Source organism: Chanodichthys erythropterus, chromosome 1 (genome assembly GCF_024489055.1).
Source record: "Chanodichthys erythropterus isolate Z2021 chromosome 1, ASM2448905v1, whole genome shotgun sequence".
In the NCBI taxonomy this organism is placed as follows: domain Eukaryota; kingdom Metazoa; phylum Chordata; class Actinopteri; order Cypriniformes; family Xenocyprididae; genus Chanodichthys; species Chanodichthys erythropterus.
In genome coordinates this window covers 36,565,632-36,589,991 of record NC_090221.1, presented here as the reverse complement: position 1 = coordinate 36,589,991, position 24,360 = coordinate 36,565,632, and the positions used below count along the sequence as shown (strand labels likewise).

The following is a 24,360-nucleotide window of genomic DNA, read 5'->3' as shown; positions in this document are numbered from 1 at the left end:
AAGAGACGTCTATAACCATTAATGGAAACAAAACATTTCAAATTAATTTGGTAGCAGAATTTGTTGAATAAAAATGTAACGAGTTCTTAACTCAAAAAGTGCTGGATGCAACAAAATCACAGCCAATCAGAGAATCTGTTTAGCTATGCTGCACTTATTTCAACCAATGAGATTACACCGTGGGTGGAGCTAATAAAGATAGAAACCAAGCAACAGGTAAAATGTCTTCTCAAAACATTTAACAGTATAACAGAGAGGCAAAACATATTAAAAAGCATGTAGAAATGAATTACTCGCAATCAAAAGGGCTTGTTTTATTATTAACCAGATCTAAGAGCTGAGATAAAGAAAAACCACTTACCAAGATAAATCAGTTTACAATTCACATTCCCAACAGGCGGATTAATATGAAACGTGACACGCAGCTGTGTTTAGATATGATTTAAAAAACTTTTAAGATCTCTTAAAGCTTTCGAGTGCGTGAGGAGTTTACATCTGCTGTGATCTCAGCGAGGAGAGTTATTAATGATGTATCTTATCTCGTCTTATTCCAGAGGTGAAGCAACGGTCAGGAGCAGAAATGGCAAAATACAAAAACAATTAAACACTGTCCTTTATCGGTAAAGCTTTAGGAAGAAAACTGCATAGAGAATAAGAGGGATTATCATATGTACACCCACAAGTCACGCCGTACGTTATCTGCACGTTATCGATGACCTCCCAAAAAATATAAAAAATAATAATTTAATGACGTGCACAGAAATAAGTCAGTAGAGCAAGCCAAATCTCCATATAAGCTCTGAAATCTCAACGGACCTCTTTCACAGCAGAAGAATTTCCTTTCACATGAACTAATTTCTTCTTTTGGTGCCTAAAACTCCATCTGCACCATTTGTACCTGAGTTTGTCTTTGGTTCTGGATCTGGCTTTGTATTCAAGGCCTAGCCGAGCGTTCCTGATCCATAAAGGTGAAAAACAGACACACGGCGGTGGTGACGAGGGTGTGCATGGCTTCATACAAGAGTTTTGGAGAAAACACGCTCCAGATGAAGAGGTGGTATCGGAGACTGGTGACCAGAACCACGTAGAACACGACTGGGATGGACCGCAGGAGCGCGAAGCAGTAGCTGCCATGACCGAGACCATTTACAGCCCTGAAAGAGAGCAGAATAGAGACATTCAATCTGGTTATGGTCAGGTCTGAGTCTATGATATGTGTCATTATGTAATACTGTAGTCATAAAACCGTCGGGTCTCATCGACTGCTATTCATTGCTCATTTAGTGCTAATGGAAAAGCTATTACTTCCTTTACTAACCTTTGATAATGTGTTATGTTTCACGGCAAACGTCTATTATACATTCATTAAGACAAACGTCACCTGTCATGGTCCGATGCCACAGCCATTAGTTGTGAAGATATTGATCCCTTAATGGATCAGACTAGACTGGATCAGGATGGCCTAGACTGCATTAGAGTGACTGGACTAGATGAAAATGACTGGGATGGACTAGACTGAACCTGATCTGAGTGGATTTTTACTAGACTGGACAAGACTAAATTAGACTGAACAGATTGAGTTGATTATAAACTGGACTGGGCTGGACTACTTTAAACTGAATTGGATTGGACTGGGTTGGATTAGTATGGACTCAAGTGTGTTAGGCTAGATTAGATAGCCTCAACCTGAACTGGACTGGAGTTGAGGATAGATTGGACTGGGTTAGACTATTTTGGGTTTAAATGGATTGGACTGGACTAAAATTAACTGAACTGGACTAGAATGGGAAGGACTGGACTAGTATGAACTGAATTGAGCTAGGTCTAGATTAGATGACATCAACCTATAAATTGGACTGGACTAGATTACTTTGGACTGAATTTGATTGGACTGGACTGGACTAGAATGGGCAGGACTGGACTAGTATGGACTGAAGTGGGCTAGGCTAGATTAGATGACCTCAATTTATAAATTGGACTGGACTAGACTACTTTTGGACTGAATTTGAATCAACTGGACTTGACTAGAATTGACAGAACTAGACTATAATGGGCAGGACTGGACTGGACTGAAGTGAGCTAGGTCTAGATTAGATTACATCAACCTATAAATTGGACTGGACTAGACTACTTTGGACTGAATTTGAATGGAGTGGACTGTACTAAAATGGATAGGATTGGACTAGTATGGACTGAAGTGAGCAAGGCTTGATTAGATAACTTCAACCTATAAACTGGACTGAACTAGACTACTTTGGACTGAATTTGAATCAACTGGACTTGACTAGAATGAACCTGACTAGTATGAACTGAAATGGGCTAGGCTAGATTAGATGGCAACTGGAGCTGGTGATAGACTGGAATGGGCTAGACTACTTCGGGCTGAATTGGATTAAAATAAAATTAACTGTTGATTATAGACTGAACTGGACTGGACTAAAATGGGATGAAGTGGGCTGGGCTAGACCTCAACATATAAACAGGACTGGACTACCTTGCACTGAACTGGACTGGAGTTGATGACAGACTGGAGTAATCTAGACTTGAATGAAATGTACTAGAATGGACTGGACTAGAATGCACTGAACTGGACTAGAATGGACAAGACTGGACTAGTAGGAACTGAAGTGGGCTAGACTACATTTGATGACCTCAATTTATAAATTGGACTGGACTAGACTACTTTGGATTGAATTTGAATGGACTGGACTAGAATGGACAGAACTGGACTAGAATGGGCAGGAGTGGACTAGTATGTCTAGATTAGATGACCTCCATTTATAAACTGGACTGGACTAGACTACTTTGGACTGAATTTGAATGGACTGGACTGTACTAGAATGAACTTGACTAGTATGAACTGAAATGGGCTGTGCTAGATTAGATGGCAACTGGAGCTGACGATAGACTGGAATGGGCTAGACTACTTCGGGCTGAATTGGATTGAACTAAAATGAAATGAACTGGATTGGAGTTGATTATAGACTGAATTGAATTGGACTGGACTGGACTAAAATGGGATGAAGTGGGCTGGGCTAGACCTCAACATATAAACAGGACTGGACTACCTTGCACTGAGCTGGACTGGAGTTAATGACAGACTGGAGTGGGCTAGACTTGAAAGAAATGTACTAGAATGGACTGGACTGGACTAGAATGGACAGAATGGACAGAAATGGACTAGAATGGACAGAACTGGACTAGAATGGACAGAATGGACAGAAATGGACTAGAATGGACAGAACTGGACTAGAATGGACATAACTGGATTAGTATGGACTGAAGTAGGCTAGGCTAGATTAGATTACCTTAATTTATAAAGTGGACTGGACTAGACTATTTTGGACTGAATTTGAATGGACTGGACTAGAATGGATAGAACTGGACTAGAATGGACAGAAATGGACAGAAATGGACTAGAATGGAAAGAACTGGACTAGAATGGGCAGGACTGGATTAGTGTGGACTGAAGTGGGCTAGGCTAGATTAGATGACCTTAATTTATAAAGTGGACTGGACTAGACTATTTTGGACTGAATTTGAAAGGACTGGACTAGAATGGATAGAACTGGACTAGAATGGACAGAAATGGACTAGAAGGGACAGAACTGGACTAGAATGGGCAGGACTGGATTAGTATGGACTGAAGTGGGCTAGGCTAGATTAGATGACCTTAATTTATAAAGTGGACTGGACTAGACTATTTTGGACTGAATTTGAAAGGACTGGACTAGAATGGATAGAACTGGACTAGAATGGACAGAAATGGACTAGAAGGGACAGAACTGGACTAGAATGGGCAGGACTGGATTAGTATGGACTGAAGTGGGCTAGGCTAGATTAGATGACCTTAATTTATAAAGTGGAGTGGACTGGACTAGACTATTTTGGACTGAATTTGAATGAACTGGACTATACTAGAGTGAACAGGACTGGACTAGACTACTTTGGACTGAATTTGAATGGACTGGACTGTACTAGATTGGACAGGACTGGACTAGACTACTTTGGACTGAATTTGAATGGACTGTACTAGAGTGGACAGGACTGGACTAGTATGAACTGAAATTGGCTAGACTAGAATGGATGGCAACTGGAGTTTATGATAGACTGGAATGGGCTAGACTACTTTGTGCTGAATTGAATTGGATTGAACTAAAATAAACTGAACTGGATTGGAGTTGATTATAGACTGAATTGGATTGGACTGGACTAAAATGGGATGAAGTGGGCTGGGCTAGACCTCAACATATAAACTGGACTGGACTGCCTTGCACTGAACTGGACCGGAGTACTAGAATGGGCAGGACTGGGCTAGTATGAACTGAAGTGGGTTAGGCTAGATTAGATGGCCTCAATCTATAAACTGGACTGGATTTCACTGCACTGCACTGAACCAGACCAGATTTGATTTTAGACTGGACTGGATTAGAATGGACTTAAGTGGTTTAGGCTAGACTAGATTGCCTCAACCTATAAATAATTCTATAAATAGTTCTTTGTTCTGTGTCTCAGCCTGAAGAACAAGTATTATTAGTATGATAGACCCCAGACTCTAGTTCCTGGATTTCAGGCTGTAGTATCAGACATATTTCTCTCTAGCCCTGGGCAAATCAATGTGTGAGCAGTTCAGTCAGACTTTGACTCCCACCATGAGAGTTCATCTTCTCCAAGGAACAAATGGCCTCATTCCTTCTTCACACGCATTTGGATGTAGGGCAGTTTCTACAGAGGCAAAGAGCAAAAGCTCCACTACCTGCAGATAGGAGTCAAAGGCATTCCGGCATCAGCCTTGCATTAAAAATGGAAGTGTATTGTTGTGGAGACATAAATATTGATAACCCAATCCCCCAAAGTGGTAAACACAGTGCTTTCTTTCAATACTGATACGACAAGCAAAACATCAGGAGAAAATAATCATGCATATAACTTCCATCTTTCACAAACAATGTGAATGCGTGAGCTGGTTGGTTTTGTTGTGAGTTTTAACTCCGTAATTTCTCAACCCAAAGGAAGTGACAGAGTCTGGACTGTAAAAACCCCTCTCACAGGGAGAGAGACTCATTCTGGGAGATTTCCTCTCGGGCGTAATTACGCTCACAGATTTTATGTGACAGTGAAAGCGGACAAGGATAAGCGAGATGCAGTGCAGATTTCAACCTGGAAATTAATAAGTGAATTTGAATTACATTATGAGAGTGTTATGAGATACATAAGCAAAAACTGAAGACTGAAAGGAAATATCACTACAATCAAGACAACACAACACATTTAAAGTGACAGTTCACCCAAAAATGATTTACCTACCCTCATGTGGTTCAAAACGTGGATGAAGTATGGACTACTTTCATGATAATTTAATAGTGCTTTTTCCTCCATTTTATATTTTATTGTGAGAGACAGAAAGTCATACAGGTTTGGAATGACATAAGAGTAAGTAAATAACAGACTTTTAATTGGAATTGGAATATGTACTGATGCAATTTAGTTATATTATTTGGGGAAAATTAACATTAGTTAACATGTCTAGAAGAATTTCAGTCCATTTTAAATAGGCTTCATCTCATTTCTGGAGTTTGCACGTCAAGCTCAACAACAGCACACCACAGTCTATCCACATTTAACACTGAATCAACTGAGAGATGACACATTTCTCAGTCCAGTTTTGACTGCCCCATCATTTTGACTGACAGGTTGCTTGTCTAAGCAGACGTAACAGTCAACCGGCTGATTCCTAGACATCGTACTCACAGCAAATCTTCTGTAAACTGTACAGCCACATCACAGCCACCGCTGCTCATTCCCAACAGCACTGCCTAAAATCATTTTCCTGCGACTGCAACACAACGGTGGCCCTTCTCCGCCTGACGAGGAGTTTGCCAGCGGATGAAGGCATTTGCAATTCAAATCCACACCTTAGACACTCGGTGTAGTAGATTGTTTGCAGGGTTCAATATCCCTGAACACAAAGCACCTGTTGCCTCGGAGGAAATGAAATATCTCCTAACAAGCCTCCGTATTTCTCTCTCTCTCTCAAATGGATTGTGTAAACGCTCGGCTCAGATGGGGGACGGGTCAGCCGTGCCTGCTGGGATTCCTGAAAGTGGAGTATTGATCAAAGAGCATTTCCTGGATCCCATGTGAGTGTGTGCTGTAGTGACACTGCTGACTGAGCATGCTGAATTATACATGTCAGACTGAATGTCTGACCACTTAAGACGGTCATTTATCAGGCACTAGTCCGACAGCACTTTAGGGGAAATCATCTAGCCGCGCAGGGACAGACTTTATAATGAGATAAATAAAGAGTGGGTGGGTGGGAAGGGAAGGGAAGAAAGATAGATAGATAGATAGAACGATAGATAGAATGATAGATAGAATGATAGATAGAACAATAGAACGATAGATAGATAGATAGATAGATAGATAGATAGATAGATAGATAGATAGATAGATAGATAGATAGATATAGATAATGATATAATTAAGCGATTAATTAAGTGATGAATGAGCATTAGTGATGAACACCTGCTGTTAACAAGCAGAATCACTGAAGAAAAGATAATCCGCCTCTGCTGAGATCTTGAGAGATATGTCTTTTATTTTCAGTTGATTTCATCTAAGACTGTGGCTAAAGTCAGTTGTAGTTCTTGTGTTTCTCTTTTCTTCAGTGATTCTTGTTAACCCTCTGGAGTCTGAGGCTGATTTGGGGCTTGGAGAAGTTTTGACCTGCCCTGATATTTGTGCTTTTTTCAGTTGTTCATAAACATATTAATGCCAAAAGTGTCATTACACTTTATTCAGCACAAACTAGGCTACCATAATATGTGAGGAACATGTATGTACATGTTTGTGTTTTTGAAGGAATAATGTTTATGCGTGGTTATTAAAAAAACAAAAAACTTAAGTCACTGAAATAAGGCCAAAAAAAGTATATTAAATCTGTGTTCACAAGACTTCTGGATATTGGAGGTTGTAGACTAGAGTTTTTGCTTCAAAATTATGTAAAAATTATAATGCCTACTCCTTCATATAAAACAATATATTGATTTAGTTTTTGTTAGACACTTTTTGTCAAGAAACACAGTATGCGTGGAGGCATGAATCATCATGAATAATGGGCCATTTACACCTGAGAAGACAAAAGAACCGCATAAAGAACCTCTAATGGTGCTGCATAATAATGAGGCCTTTCAGTTAGGTAGGCTGTGTAAAAACCTCTGTAATCATGTCTCAGCTTATTAGCAGGTGTTCATCACGACTGATCAATAATTGCTTAATTATCTCATTAACTCTCATTTAACACTATTTAGAGAGGGACCATATGTACTCAAAATATTTGCAATTTTACATCGCTAAGGCCTTAAGATTAGACTGACCAAATGTGATGTTGTTCTGATTAAGTTTCAATGAGGAGTTAATCACAGAGTAAAACGTCATTTCCTGTTGCCCGCAGGTGGCGCTATGACTGTTACTGAATATTGGCATGTAGATGTGTAATAAAACATGTGAAGTCTGGGGTAGATCAGACATTTTATGCCCGTGTTACAACAACTTCCTGTTTCATGGAGAAGCACTGAACTTTGCCGCCACGGACACTCAAAACTCAAGATCTTCGCCATTTAATGTCGCAAAGGCCTTTAGATTAGATTAGACTGACCAAATATGATGTTGATCTGATTAAAACTCTAGGAGGAGTTTGTTAAAGTACAACGTCTGGAAATGGCAAAATCTGCAACAATTTTGCAGAGAAAATTCAAAATATTTCACTTCCTGTTGGTTTTCAGATTTTGCTCCCTTTTTTGTAGGTATTGGGCTGTGACATGCATCTACCTTATTTCATTCCTGTACGTGAAACGTAGCGTGAATTAAATTCCTTGTAGGTAGCGCTATCGAGCCATTTTGCCACACCTAATTCTGAAACTCAAATTAGACGTAAATCTTCCCCACTTCTGACATGCACAAAGTTTCATGAGTTTTCGAGCATGTTTAGGTCCTCAAAAATGCAATTCATTTCGAAGAACCGAGCAATTACAATAGAGTCCTCACACCATCAGTGCTCGGTTTTTCTTCTGTTCGATAATGATAGTATCTATCCTACATAACTTCCTCATTACCTCGCCCCACCAAAGTATGGGAACCCCACACAAGCACTGTCGCTGTGGCTGACCTGTCTGACGTCAGAGAGTTTCTGTGGAGTTGCTGTTTTGAACTCTTTTAGCTCAAAAGACTAAAGAAAAATGTGATTCCTCATAGAACGACCTCTTTAAAGAATAATTTCATTGTGTAAAAATGGAGAGGCCAGTGTGAGCGTGTATCTCGGGTGAAGTCTGATTGTCTCGGCATGATTTCCATTATTCATTGTTCTGTGAGTGGCTCTAATTGCACCATCATTACCAGCTCGAGCTCTAATAACTGCCCCGATTCCTCATTCGTTCTGACAGATCACTTCAAGCGCCATTAAAACAATTATCTTAAGAAGACGAGCACTGATTAATATTCCCATAATGCTCTGTAATTACGCATCACTGATATGTGGATGTGGCTGGAATCTTTGAAAACAGTCTTTATTCTTTCTCTTCTCTATTTTAAAGCAATACAAATGTTGGGATTTTTTTTTTTTTTTCAGAAAAACTGCAGCACAAATTTCTAAGGGTAAAGAAAATGAAAGGAGAGGTTTCCTCAGAGAATTTTTTTTTTATTACAGATGTCCCTATTACAGTGAACTACGGAAGCGCTGTTATTGCCCTATAACTCATCAGTCATTTTAAGCTTTTTTACTGCACTGCAGTATTTTTAATAGAAAAGCGTCACACCGGAAGGTTGTTGCAGCACTATTGCATAAAACTATATTAAAAGGGGAAATGTTCCACAAAAGCAGATGTTCTCTGTAAAACTATGTAGAAAAACTCTAACAATTGCCAAAGCTGCAAAAACATCTGATTAAAAAAATCATCATGGGTATCACAAACTATTATTATCATTTAATTAAAACAAAAACTATTAAAACATTTCTGTTAATTAAAATAATAAAGCTGAAATGAGTTAATATATAAATATTAGTTGAAGTTTAAGTTTGAAGCACTAAATTTATTAACTGGAAATAAATAAAAACTAAAACTACCTAAAACAAAAACTTTAACATTAAAAATAATGAACATAAATAGCAATATTTCTTTAAAAAATGAAACTAAACAAATTAAATTACAAAAGCACGTAAATGACTTTTAACTAACATTAAATTAAAAAAAAACTATCAAAAACATGAGCTCATTAATATATGATTATCTAGGCGGCACTTCAAAAACAATCATCCAATCAGAATTTAGAGTCAGAACTATTTGTTTACGTATATTATACGGAATATCGCAGTGTTTATTATAAATTATTTATCCGTGCATATCATTATAGTTCTAAATTCATGTTCCTGGTAATCTTGAATCAGAATATCTTGCAGAATCTCTTCTCTTCTCTGATGACGAGGGCGGGGCAACCTGTCACTCACATGAGATCCACCAATAACAAACCACAACCATCCAATCAATTCCCCACAGACAAAATCAAGCCCCGCCCTACATTTGTTCTTGTTCCAGAAGTGTTTCACTTGGATATACGACACAATAGAGAAGAAAAGCAACTTGTTTCATACTAACTTTAAGTATGTGAGTGTGTGTGTGTGTGTGTGTGTGTGTGTGTGTGTGTGTGTGTGTGTGTGTGTGTGTGTGAGAGAGAGTGTTGTGTGTGTTACCTGTCTCTCTCTGAGCTCAGGTGACACAGCAGGTGACAGGCCCAGAGCAGTGGTCCAGTGTAAGTGCTCAGCGCCGTCAGGAAAACAGCCGGTGCTTCTACATAACTCTCCAAACCCACGAAACCCACAGAGATGTCCACCGTCCCGATGTTATTAGAGTTTCCCTGAACACATGATGCACAAAACAACACCAACACACACCGTTAACACACATTTTCAACTTAAACTGGGTCATAGCTGTTCAGAACGACATGAGGGCGAGTAAATAACTTTCACTTTTCACTTTATTTACACATTCCAGCATAATTTCTAGGTTAATGAATCAGACGTCTCGCACATGCACAAGAAATAGCTTACTTCTGTGTTGCAAAATAAGGTGGATAAGCAGTAGTGATGCAGCACACACACACACACACACACACACACACACACACACACACACACACACACACAGCGCTGTGTTTCAGTCTCCACTGACAGACTCAGACTCTGAGGGTCCCTCGGCTGACGGATGGATGAGGATGAGGGGAAATAAACGAACGGATCCTGCTCTTCCCTGTCAGCGGCTCACAGGAGGCCGTGTCTGTCACTCCGGCTGTCTCTCTTCCCTCTCTTACTCCCATCATTTCATGCTAGTTTGCAGTGTCAGCGTGGGCGGGAAAAGGGCCTGGCCTGACAAAATGAGCTAAACCAATGTGACAATTTACAATTAACAATCACTTTCACCCTGCTTAATGACTACAGAGGGAGAGTGAAGAATATATCCGTCCTTTGACAGTTCAGCTACGTTGACCCTGACTGTCCCTTTGATGATGATGTCATTGTCAAGCCCATAATTTCTATGCTCTGGTGCTTTAAATGATAATTGGCCAGTAAAGCACCATTTATGACCCTTACTTCAACACACACACACACACACACACACACACACACACACACACACACACACACACACACACACACACACACACACACACACACACACACACACACACACACACACACACACACACACACACACACACACACACACACACACACACAATCTCAGTGTCTCATTATAAAAGCAATTCTTTCTAAACAGGTTTCTAAACTTCTGTCTGTCAGTTTTGAGGTCATTTACTGTCACTATCAGTCAAAAGTTTGGAATATTTTTTTTTTATGTTTTTGATGGGGTGCTCCTATCGATCGGCTAACAATCGCTATCGGCCAGTAATCGCTTCTAATGACTGGATCGGCGGTCTCTATAAAGGCTGATCTCTTAAACCGATCTCATGCTGACGATGCATAAAGACGCACGCCTGCTGTGAGAGGTATGGCATCACATGCAGCGGCGCTTACAAAGTGATTTTCTGTGAGACGTCATTTTTACAAACAGTGTGAGTGAATCACTCTCTTTACCTCTCAGAATGCTTTAATGGCTTCACATCACCTCATCACGTCTATAAGCAAGCTAGAGTTGACACAGGTATTGTCACTTGCACAATCGAGGCATTGTCACATCGTCGCTATAGTTTATAATTTGCATTTCTTTTTAAGTCTTGTTGCCAGTGTTTAAACCACTCAAAGCACGCACGCATAAAGCCGCCTCACAAACAGCTCGAGAGTACCAAATTACACTTAAATGGTCAAATGCACACAAATATATGTACAAAATTAACATGTAGGTGAGTATTCATGTAAACACAGTCGGTTTTGTCTAGGGATGCACCGGTTGACGGCCATAAATCGGAACCGGCTGGTTTTTGCTTATAATGCGCTATAATGTTTTTTTTTTATTTTTTTCGTCCGATTTTTCCGAAAGTGCGCCCACGTGCACAGACTAAATAATCATTCGCGAAACGACCTGCGCAAGGTGATCTGAGCGCGACGCCCTGACAGCTCCGGCAAGCGTGCTCTGTTGCAGGGGTAACCATGACTACTGTGGAAACGGGAAGAGAGGAGCTATGTGCGAGAAGCGGGGGGAAGAGAGAGGCAGATGCCATTAGATGCTGCAGGTAAACTGCAAACAGTCTTGGTTTTATTTAGTTTCACTGGTAAAGACCTTTTTTCTTTACACCAAGTTTAAAAACGAAAACAAATGCTGAATGCGGATTAAGTAAAATCTTTGTTTGAAGTGTTGAATGTGTTGTTTGGATTGTGGAACTATGCAGTTGTTGCCTTTAAAATGACATGGTTACAGTTAATGTTTTCATTTAAGGTTTCAACCCAATTTAAAAACAAAAGCTAAATGCTTTTTGTCAGTTGGCCTACCGATGTATGTAATGAATGTAGGCTACTTACTGCGCAGTTACTGCTGTTAATTTCAGATGGTTACAGTTATTGTTTTTAATAGCCAAAACCCAGTTTAGCCTGTTAAATACCAAATAAACATCTTGTTTGTGTATACTTTCATTCTTTCTTGTTTGTTGCTTGATAAGAATAATAATTAAAAAAAATTGGAAATCGGTATCGGAATCGGCCAGTTTGCTTGTAACAAAAATCGGTATCAGAATCGGCCATGAAAAATCATGATCGTGCATCCCTAGTTTTGTCTTAAGCGAAAGAAAACAGTTGATAAAAAGAAAACCTGTGTATCAGTATATTAAATCCGTGCATTCGCTCTTAAAGTGACAGCAGCCTAATAAACCTGCTGCAGCCTCTTTGTTTTTATTGTTTGATTAACATTAATGACACTCACTGCTCTTAAATGAATACCTTTTATAACTGTAATTGTAAGTTAATTTATTCAGGGAAGACTATCAATTATTATTTTTTTCATTTGATTCCTCAATTTCTTTAGTATTTTTTGCCTCAATACTACTGTTAGACCTACCTATTTATTGGTGCTACTGCTTGTAAATAGTTTATTTGTTTTTATTTTATTACCGTTTACTTGTCTTTTTTTGTGAATTCAATTCAGAGATTTTGAAATCAGGCTTGTCTGTGTGCAAGATATTGTGCAACTATTGTCCCATTGTAAAAACAAAAATGTACTGCATGATCAATCATTTTGGTGAGATAATTTAAATCTTTTTGAAAAATGTCTAAAAAATGTCCCCCTTTCCCCTCAAGATAATAAAGTGTCACCTAAGAGGGGAATTACCCCCATTTCCCAAAATGAAATTCAGGCCTTGAATGAATGTCTGTAAAAATCCTGAATGGAGCACCCCTATAAATAATTCTACATGTTAAAAACGGCTTCAAATAGATCGGTACTGGCAGATACTGCTTCCTGTGATTGGCTCAAAAAATCCTGATCGGAGCATCCTTAGTTTTTGAATCAAGTCTCTTCTGCTCACTAATGCTGAATTGATTTGATCAAAAATACAGTAAAAGGAAAAAAAAAAGTAATTTTACTGCAATTTAAAATATATATATTTAAATATATATTTTTAAAATAATTTTATATTTTTATTATTTAAATTTATTAATTTTTAAAATATATTTATTATTAATTTTATTTTCAGTTTTAGTAATTTTAGTACCACACCTGTATTTCAGTCAGTCATCTTTTTTTCCCATATAATATTTGTATTTTATTTAAACTTTTTAGGTAACACTTCAGGGTCCAATTCTCACTTTGAACTAGTTACTTATTAGCATACATATTACTAGGATATTGGCTGTTTATTAGTACTTATAAAGCACATATTAATGTCTTATTCTGCATGACCATATTCTACATCCCTTAATCCTACCCTATAACTAAACTTAACCTTACTAACTATTAATAAGCAGTAATTAGGAGTTTATTGAAGTAAAAGTCATAGTTTATAGTGAGAATTGGACCCTAATCTTTTTTATTAATAGTTTTAGTTAACTAGAACAACACAGCAACAGAAATAAAAGTGCAGTTGCATATGTAAAGTTTTGTTATTAAGACAAAAACATTGTATTCATTTTCTCCTTCGTTAACTAGTCTCAAGGTTCAGTCCCAAATATACAATGAGCCTCACTGTAATCATCACTTTCCTTTGTAAATTATTCATTCTTGCAAGTGTTAATTGTAAAAAGTGCTCTAAATCTTGATGGAATCAATCATGGTTTTGGGCAGAGAACAATGAAACTGCTCGATATGCATGGATGGAGGAAACTGGACCTGTATTCATTTCACTAAAGAAAGTAATTCTCCCAGATCTTCTCCTGTCCTCATTACCTGGAAGTAGAAGAAGGCCTGGCCGAACCAGTAGTGCATGATGGTGGTCTGGGCGGCGTCGTAGTGCAGCTTCTTCCAGATGAACTGAGCCATGACGGTCTGGATGAGCAGACAGCAGGCCAGCGTGGGCAGATTATGAGCTCTGAAGAGCAGAGCCACCAATAACACCACCCCGCTGTACACTTCCCACAATCCTCTGCTCTTCAGACGCCCACTGTCCGCCGCTGACGACATCACCTGCGAGCGCAACAGGTCCTTCACGCCGGTGAATAAGATGCCGAGGACGAAAACGTAGACAAACCGTGCCTCGACGGTTCCTCTGAAAGAGAGAGAGAGAGAGATTGTTGTTTAGGCTCATCAGAGACGCTCACACTTTCACCCACACACCAGAATCAATATTGACTGCGAACAGCCTTTTGTTTGAAGCCTCGTCTTCATCTCGGTCAAAGCTTGAGAGAATCAATAACAGAGAGGTTTGGTGCTTCTCAGCGGAGAGCAGAAGTTACTTATTATAGCCCAACCGGGGGTCAGTGAGGTCGGCCGGCCAGCGCTCAGGAGGAAATCAGCAGAATCCGCCTCAAAGATCAGCTTCTCGCTGTTGATAATGTAGTAAATGCAGCCAAACTGTCGGGAGAATTTCAGGTCGATGTTCACATCAGAAATATACAGTGTGAAGTTTGTTCTCACATCATACACCTCTTTTTAAGTATACTGAAGCTATTTAAGGGGAGAATATACACGATATCATCACTATCATCACCTTGTACGTCCAAAACCGCTACTTCTCGGGAAATGGAAAAACACTTTTTTTTTTGTTTCGTTTTTTTAAATAATTAGACACTGTGATGTCAAAGCTGATATTGTGGCTTTACAGCAAAATGAGTCACAGTGACCCAAAATTCAAATTTGAGATTTTGGTATCAATGGAAAGATGAGACAATAAGCTTTAAAATGATATACCTTGAATGGTTTTAAAGATATACCCATTTGAATTATGGTCATCTGCCCTCTTTTTCCAATTGAAAACCTGAGAAAATCGCTTTTAAAGTTTTTTGTCTGTTTTTTTGTTGATATCTTTTTTAAAAATCCATTGCATTTAAAGGGATAAACTATTTATTTTACAGCTTAATTTGACCAAAGACATTTACATATATATAAATGCTATTAAACCAGGCTGGGGGTGAATTGTTATGACCACGGGTGATGCACGTGTGCATGCGCCGAACATGTCTTTCCGCGCTCAAAGTATACCCGGGCCTTAACCGCTCTAAATTGTAATGGACTGGAGCTCACATCGGGAGAAATGGGAACACGGGGGCACCGCAATGCGACCGCAAAGGGCACTTTCACTTTCACGACTTTCAGTGCATGCCACTGATAAGCATTGTAAATGCAGTATTACAGTATACACATACCACATACCAATCAATGTTTCCCATTGATAAAAATCAGCGTTTAGGTCAGTGTGTTTACATTTCTAAGCTTTTTGATTGGTTCTATACAATGTGTTACACCACATTTGGAGAGCAGAGATAGTGACGTTTCAGGGGATACCGGGAAATGCTCATAAGTGACGAGAGGAGTTGAGAAGTTCATTTCCAGCGAATTTAGTAAAACCATGTCAAATTTAATAGCCATTTAAATACCTTTACTCAATTATCTGGACTACGAAACTTTGGGAGATTATTTTTGAAAGTCTGTTCTTTGAAATTAGCTTAAAAAAAAAAAATCGATTTTTTTCATTGTTTTTCCACATTATCGGCCCATATCTTAAAATAGAACATTGAGACTTCCGACTCATTTCGCCAGAGCGGGTCACAATTATGTGTGTCATTATATTAACCTTTTACCAAAATCAAGCTCAAATGGCTTTCTGACCAGCGAACGTCAGACATACACGTTATCTGAAATATGATTCTGTCTATATTGTTCCACAATCTGCTAAACTAGATTAGGATCATGCATCTCCATATTTCATTGTTTTTTGTTTTGTTTTGTTTTTTTCATAAATCATTACTATTGGTCACTCTTTGGGTTTTTCAAATATTTACAATCTTTCAAACAGAACATTCTCTGTAAATGTTGGTCAAGATTATTCACAACCTGTCTCTTTGCTTGGTGGGGTTCCACAAGGGTCCATTCTCGACCCGATTCGGTTTTCTTTGTATAGGTTACCTCTTGGGTCAATTTTTAGTAAGCATGGAATTTCTTTTCACTTTTATGCAGATGATATGCAAGCCAATCTCCCTCTGAAAAAGAACTGTAAGTAGCAAATAGATCTGTTGTGGGAGTGTATACATGAAATCAAATCATGGCTATCTTTAAATTTTTTTAAATTGAATGAGGATAAAACTGAAGTTGTGTGGTTTGGAGCCCCAAATAATTTTGCCGATCTGGGCAGTCTAGCCCCTTTCTGTAAGCCATCAGTGCGCAATTTTGACAGTGATCTCAAGTTTGAGAAACAGATTTATTCTGTGGTTAAGTCCTGTTTTTATCACTTGAGATGATGCATGATCTCAAAAAAGTCATTCATGCATTTGTATTTACAAGGTTAGATTACTGCAACTCACTATGTCTGCATGAATAAATCATTGCTTAACCGCTTACAACTAGTCCAAAACGCTGCTGTGAGGCTTTTGACCGGTACTCGTAAGAGAGACCATAATAATCCAGTAATAAATAATACATTTATCAGAATAAATTTTAACATTTTGGTTTTTGTTTACAAATCATTGCATAGTATGGCTCTATTGTATTTGGTGGATCTGATTGAGAAATATGAGCCAAAACAGTCTTTAAGTCTTTAAGCTTTGATGTTTCCAAGAACTAAAAGAAGTGGAGATCGAGCTTTTGTAGCGATGGCTCCCAAACTTTGGAATGGTTTACCCTTTTCTCTCAGATCGGCACCCACACTAAATGCTTTTAAATACAAACTTAAGGAATACCTCCTCGCATCAGCATTTAATGGGGTTTGGAAATTGATTGTGCTTTAAAAAACTGAGGGGTTTATTTCACTGTTATTTTATTTTGTGGTTTTAGTGTTGTGTTTTTATGGTTGTGATTGTCTTTATGCGTTTACATATTTGTACAGCACTTTGATCAATGGTCAGTTGAGTAAAAGTGCTTGATAAATAAAATAAAATAAAGAAAATTAAATGTAAGATTTTTGCAGTAAAATCTCCAAAAGCCACTAGGCCGCTTTAATATTTACATGTTTTAATAGACAAGGGAACAACTGTTTTGATATATTTATAGACAGAAAACTAATTATTGTTATATAGCTCAAAACATTTAGTCTTATTGTTTAACTCTAATTTTCTCATGCTTTACCATGCCTCAGAGAAAAACACTGTTTTGTGAAGTAGCTAACATAGCATAATCAGATGCAGCTTTATTTTTAGTAACAGTAATACAGCATTTTCTCCATCATACAATACGTTTTTAAATTAATTGCATGTCATTTATCCACACAAGCCATCCAGCATTTATTAATATGATATTCTAATATTGATCTAGCTTACTGCAGTGTGTAACAGTGTCTCACATTTTCACATTTCAGACGTTTTCCACTGGCTGTGAGGTGAAGACGACATCTCCCATGATTCCACGCTCAATCTCAGTGTCATCAAGCTACGCCTTTGTTTTGAATAGACAACCTCTAGTGGCGAAAAATGTACTTATTGTAGCTTTAACCAATGAAAAGTACAAAAAAGAGATTGATGACTAAAGCTTGTAACTCCATTGGCTCATCGAACTGTCAGTCAAACCTCATAACTCCATCCCTCCTCTATCGTGAATGAAGTACTGCACACTTTTTGGAGCATCTCTGCTTGTTTGCAATGCATTGGTAAATAAAAACTGTTTTTAATAAGTAGTGTTTTATATATATATATATATATACATATATCAATTTCATTACTGAAAAAAATATGGCCAAGTTAAATGGCATCAACCAAATTATTTACTAAATCACTGATGCAGCAAACAAAACTACATCTCCATTATTGTTCCAATGGCTGCAATATTTTCAACAGTGCAGATTTCCCATAAGCTACTTTTTCTACCAATCAGCAGTGAAAAAACTATTATATGCGTGTCTGTTTTAAAGTCATATTGTCAATATAGGCAACATATGACGTGCAAAAACTAAAATAGACATCGTTGTTACGAATTAATATGAAGCCAGCTTTGATTAATTCGTTCCCTCATTTTGGTTAAGTAGTGGTACTAGTACTGCTAGGATTAAATTATATTACAAAATCCCGTTATGATGATCTGATCTGCTTTAACATGCAGCATATTGTGCTCTTAAACAGCTTTGATGCACTTTGTGAGTTGCTAGTGTAGTTTTGTAAAAGGGCAGCAGGACTGTATGTAGTTTAATGATGTTAAATCACGAGTAGCTTGTAGCTGGAGACGCTCGCTTTCACAGCACACTGGATCAGTCACATTAAATGTGATTAGAGCAAAACAGGCGGGGGATTTCAGCAATTTCCCTGGAGAAGGAGGAAAATCTCATCATTTTTATTGCCACTGTGTCTCTGTTCCTCTTCACTGTAAATAAGCTCCATCAGAGAGAAAACTACATCTGCACAAAACACTTTAATCCAACACGCGTTACCATGACAACCAGAACTTGGCAACGGCACGTCGTTCCCAGGCAGGGACGCGTGTGCCGAGAGGATGACGCAGCGGGAAAAACGTCAAACCGACGGCCGACGAAATCATTCTTTAACCTGCACAAACAAACGAGTGTTGTGTTTCATTACAATAGTGCTGCCTGAATCAGGCTCAACAAACTTTGTGAACTCTGTCACATCTGTAAAGGGTAAAAAGGAGTGATTCATGCAAAGATGAAAATTTTGTCCTGATTTACTCACACTCGTGTCGTTACAACAATGAATGAACAAACGAACGATTCAATCAACAAAAAGGATAAACAAAACTGAAATAAAGATCAAACAAATGAACTAATGAACAAATTAACATGAAAGAAAGAAGGAAGAGCGGAAAAAATGAAGTAAAGGAGGAGGAAGGAAAAAGGAAGGAAGAAATGATGAAAGGAAGAAAGGAGGGGATGAAAGAAAGAAAGAAAGAAAGAAAGAAGGGAGGAAGGGATGAAGGAGAGGAGGAATGAAAAGAAGGAAGGAAGGAAGGAAGGAAGGAAGGAAGGATGAAAGGATGGAAGGGATGAATGAAGGAAAGAAGGAGAGAAGGATGAAAAAAGGAAGGAAGGAAGGATGGAAGGAAGGAAGAAATGAAGGAGAGGAGGAAGGAAAAGAAGGAAGAAAGGAAGGAAGGATGAAAGGAATGAAGGAAGGAAGGAAAGAAAGAAGGAAAGGAGGAAGGGATGAAGAAAGAAAGGAAGGAAGAAAGATGAAGGAGAGGAGGAATGAAAAGAAGGAAGGAAAGATGGATGAAAGGATGGAAGAAAGGAATGAAGGAAGGAAAGAAGGAAAGAAAGAAGGAAGGGGTGAAGGAAAGAAGGAAGGGAGGAAAGAAAGAAAGAAAGAAGGGAGGAATGGATGAAGGAAGGATGAAAGGAAGGAAGAAAGGAAGGAAAGAAAGAAGGAAAGTAGGAAGGATGAAAGGAAGGAAGGGATGAAAGAAGGAAAGTAGGAAGGATGAAAGGAAGGAAGGGATGAAAGAAGGAAAGAAAGAAAGAAAGAAAGAAAGAAGGGAGGAAGGGATGAGGGAAAGAAGGAAGGGAGGAAAGAAAGAAAGAAGGAAGGAAGGAAAGAAAGAAGAAAAGTAGGAAGGATGAAAGGAAGGGATGAAAGAAAGAAAGAAAGAAAGAAAGAAAGAAAGAAAGAAAGAAGGAAAGAAAAAAAAGGAAGAAGGGATGAAGGAAAGAAGGATGAAAGGAATGAAAGGAGGAAGGAAAAAAGGAAGGTGCTAGAGCTGGAGGTTTGAGCACCAATCAGAAGGTGTTGCTCACAGGCCCCGCCCCCTCAGGGTCAGGCTGGCTCCGCCCCGCAGCCGCAGCAGGACTGACTCAGGATCAGTGGATTAACACACAGCACACTCAGGCCGTATTTATAGAAACGCTCTATATAAACATCGGATATGAAGCTCTACAGACCCAGAATCAGTCGGATCAGAGCTGTTCAGATCGCTGGAGTCAGCAGAAGCTCCTCTGTAAAACACAAACTGCACCAGGAGAGCGTTTTACTGCTCAATTCACGTTCACACCGTCAGTGTGCCGAAGACAATCCTGGACGAAGTGAAACACTGACTGCAGCATCACCGCCGTGACGGGTCAGAACCAAAACAAACTTATTCACACAGTCCAACCAGACCAGCTGCAGATGAACTTCACAGTGCTGCAACATACATATTTAAATGAGCTTTACAGGCAAATTCATGCAAATGAGGCTCATTCTGCAATGTGCTGAATTCACACTCTCTCTCTCACCTTGCATCCTTACTTCAGGAAGCTGTGGCAATCCAGCCAATCAGATTGCGAGTTTGTCATGTTCACGTGCAGCGCTCATCAGATGGCAGTGAAGGTCATCATTCATCTGGATTATCATTAATCTGTGAGTTCTGCAGAGATTCACTCGCTCCGACGGGCCGCTCCGCTCGCATTTCACTCCAACACTGAAGGCGTGCGAAACGCACAAAAATAATAACAATATCAGTGTGTGTGTGTGTGTGATGTGTGTGAGAGAGACGTGGTTGGGGTTGCCAGATATTGCGTCAGATTTAAAAATGTCCACTTTAATAAAGGCAAACGTTGTGCATGACTGTGTTCGTGTTCTCCAGACAACAGACCGCACACATCAACTCAAGAAACATGCTGAAGTCTGTTTATTTATTCATTCACCCCGTCTTTCTGCTTTATTCAGAGCCAGTGTTGCTGATCTTGAGCCCACAGCGGTCTGTCTGCGTCTGGAGGATGAGAGGAACAATATGACCTTTGACCCGAGAGCACTTTTGACCTTGCGTCACGCAGGGTACTGTGAGCAACATGAACCCATGATGAAGTCCTGCCATGGGTGCTATAGAGCTGAATTCTGATGAATAAAAAATAAATAAATGACTGAACAACTGCACGAATGAACGAGTGACTGAATGAACAAACTAAGAAGAAAGAAAGAAAGGTCAAATGAACAAACACATAAAATTAATGAAATAAATAAATAAATGTAAAAATAAAAAGTAAATGATTTATAAATTAATTAAAAATAAATTAATAAATTAATAAAATAAATAATTAAATAATTAAAATAAATAAATGAATGAAAATATAAATAATATAAATAATTACAAATGAATAAACTAATAATAAAATAAATAAATGAATTATAAAAAATAAATAAATAAATAAAATAAATAAACAACTGCAAGAAGAAAGAAAGAAAGAAAGAAAGACAGAAAGAAAGATCAAATGAACACACAAAATTAATTAAATAAATAAATAAATAAATGTAAAAATAAAAAGTAAATGATTTACAAAATAATTAAAAATAAATTAATTAATAAAATAAATTAAATAATTAAAATAAATACATAAATGAAAAATATAAATAAATATTATAAATAATTACAAATCAATAAACTAATAATAAAATAAATAAACAACTGCAAGAACAAAGAAAGAAAGAAAGAAAGAAAGAAAGAAAGAAAGAAAGGTCAAATGAACAAACCAACAAAATTAATTAAATAAATAAAGGTAAAAATAAAATAAATAAATGATTAATAAAATAAATAAATAAATAAATAAAAATGAATAAATAAATGAATAAAATAAATAAATAACATAAATAATAAATAATAATAAAATAAATAAATATTTTATAAATAAAAAAATGAACAACTGCAAGAACAAACAAACAAGAAAGAAAAAAAGAAAGGTCAAATGAGCTAACAAAATTTAATAAAAGAAAAAAAACTGAAAAAGTGATGAAAGCTAATGAAATTAAAAACAAAAAACAAACAAATAATAAAATAAAAAAAAATATTACAAATAAATAAATAAAATAATTTATAAATAAATAAATGACTGAACAACTGCAAAAATGAATAAGTGAATGAATGAACAAACAAACAAGAAAAAAAGTTCAAATGAGCAAACTAACAAAATTAATAAAAAAGAAAAAAGAAATGAAAAAGTGATGAAAGTTAATGAAATTAAAAATAAACAAAAAGTAAATAAATAAAAAAATATATAAATAAATAATCAATAAAAAATTAATAATAAAAATAAAATTAATAAAAACAATTAATTAGAAAATAAATTAATAAATAAATGCATTTATTTATTCATAAATACAAATACAGGTTATTATGATCAACATAAACCCATGCAAAAGTCGTGTCACGATTGCTAGGGTGTCCTGGGTGGTTGATAGGGTGTTGCTATGATGTTCAGGCTTGTTGCTAGGTGGCCAAAATAGCACACCCCCAAGTCTCTATGATATTCTGGTTAACTAATATGTCTCACGACCATCGCTATGTGATCATTTCACTGTCCGCCGGCCAAAAATTGAACACCTGATTGCTGAAAAAAACACTAGCACACCTCTCCTCAACAAGCCACATGATTTGAGATCTCATGTGTTCACAGCACAAGCCGTGCGAGACTAGTTACACGCCACACTTGCTGTTTGATTCATTTTTTATACAGGTCGTATCTCAAAGCGCTTCAGAAGAGAAATATGTGTGTGTGTGCACACATTAATGTGTCTATTTTGTGATCCGAGCAGAATTCATTTCCATCTCTATGTGGGATCCGCATGCATAAACACTCTCAAACGAGGCGTCAGATCAAAACACACACCCCTAGATTAATCAGGATAAAAATACGCAGGCTTTTTATGGACGCAGGTGTGCCCGAGTGCTTTTAATTACTCTCTTCAGATCTAAAAAGCTCAGAAAAAAGGGTAAATTCCACTTGAAAGTGAGCGTCGAGGACTATGCCCTGCTGTCTCTGGAGGGCAGAGCACTTGAGGTGAGTACTTTTGAGGGTGCAGGGCATTACCTTCGCATATGTGAACACCCTACACACTTTATTTGATTGTGTGAATGTGACCTTAAAGGGATAGTTCACCCAGAAATAAAAATGATCCCATGATTTACTCACCCTTAAGCCATCCTTATGATTTTCTTCTTTCAGCAGAACACAATCTGAGTTATATCAAATAATATCCTTGCTCTTCCAAGCTTTATAATGGAAGTGAATGGGAGGATTGAGATTTTGAAGCTACAAAAAGTGCATCTAACCATCATAAAATTAATCCATATGACTCCAGGGGGTTAATAAAAGGCTTCTGAAGCGAAGACATAAGTTTCTGTAAGGAAAATATCCATATTTAAAGCTTTATAAACTATAATTACTGGCTTCCGGCATTGGCTGTATGTGCATTTCTCAATTTAGACTTCTTATTTGTGACCGGTGTTTTGTTTTGCTCTATCCTCTGCGCTTCATCAATTCTCATCTAAGCTCGACTCTCTCCTGAACGCACGTACGGCCTTTGCCAGAAGCCGGTGATTATAGTTTATATTAAACTTTATATTTAAGTTTTAAATATGGATATTCTTCACTTTACTAACCCCATGAAGCTGTATGGATTACTTTTATGATGGATGGATGCACTTTTTGGACTTCAAAATCTCTGACACTATTCCATGCCATTATAAAGCCTGGAAGTGCCAGGATATTATTTAATATAACTCCTATTGTGTTTGACTGAAAGACAAAAGTCATATACATCTAGAATGTCTTGAGGATGAGTAAATCATGGGATAATTTTCATTTTTGGTTGATCTATTCCTTTATAACCTAGCAGAAAAAAACATGTTTATAGATGAAACATCTTAACCAAACAAACATGTCGAGACTCATAAATATATGAGGGGATACATTATTTACTGTATGCATTCAACTGATCAAAAGTGACGGTTAAGACACTTATAATGTCTTTATATTTCAAATAAGTGAACTTTCTATTCATCAAAGAATCCTGAAAAACAAAATGTATCACAGTTTCCACAAAAATATGTACGGAAGAGGATTAGGGCCAAGCAATAATAAAAAAAAATAAAACCATCTTGAGATTAAAGTTGTTAAATTTTGAGAAAACAGTCGAATAAAATCTTGAGAATAAAGTCGTTAAATTACGATAAAAAAGTCGTTAAATTACGAATTTGTTCTCATAGTTTAATGACTTTTTTCTCGTAACTTAATGAGTTTATTCTCAGCATTTTATCTCAACTTTTTTTTAAATTTAACGAGTTTTTTCTCGTAATTTAACGAGTTTATTCTCAACATTTTATCTCGACTTTTTTCTCGAAATTTAACGTCATTTTTCTCATAATTTAACGAATTTGTTCTCGTAATTTAATGACTTTTTTCTCGTAATTTAACAAGTTTATTCTCAACATTTTATCTTGACTTTTTTCTCGAAATTTAACGTCATTTTTCTCATAATTTAACAAATTTGTTCTCGTAATTTAATGACTTTTTCCTCGT

General features: G+C 37.4%; 1 protein-coding gene across 2 annotated transcripts in view; it reads right to left on the bottom strand.

Annotated features, from left to right (window-relative positions):
- Nucleotides 1-289: 289 nt before the first annotated feature.
- The window catches only part of pigg (phosphatidylinositol glycan anchor biosynthesis class G (EMM blood group)), a 131,188-nt gene continuing 107,117 nt past the window's right edge, over nucleotides 290-24,360 (bottom strand). For both annotated transcript variants that reach the window (XM_067393556.1, XM_067393631.1), the window contains 3 exons: nucleotides 13,887-14,205; nucleotides 9,749-9,912; nucleotides 290-1,154 (listed from right to left, as the gene is read on the bottom strand). In XM_067393556.1, the coding sequence (XP_067249657.1) occupies nucleotides 935-1,154; nucleotides 9,749-9,912; nucleotides 13,887-14,205 (703 nt within the window). In that variant the 3' untranslated portion in view covers nucleotides 290-934. The remainder of the gene's footprint in view (nucleotides 1,155-9,748; nucleotides 9,913-13,886; nucleotides 14,206-24,360) is intronic.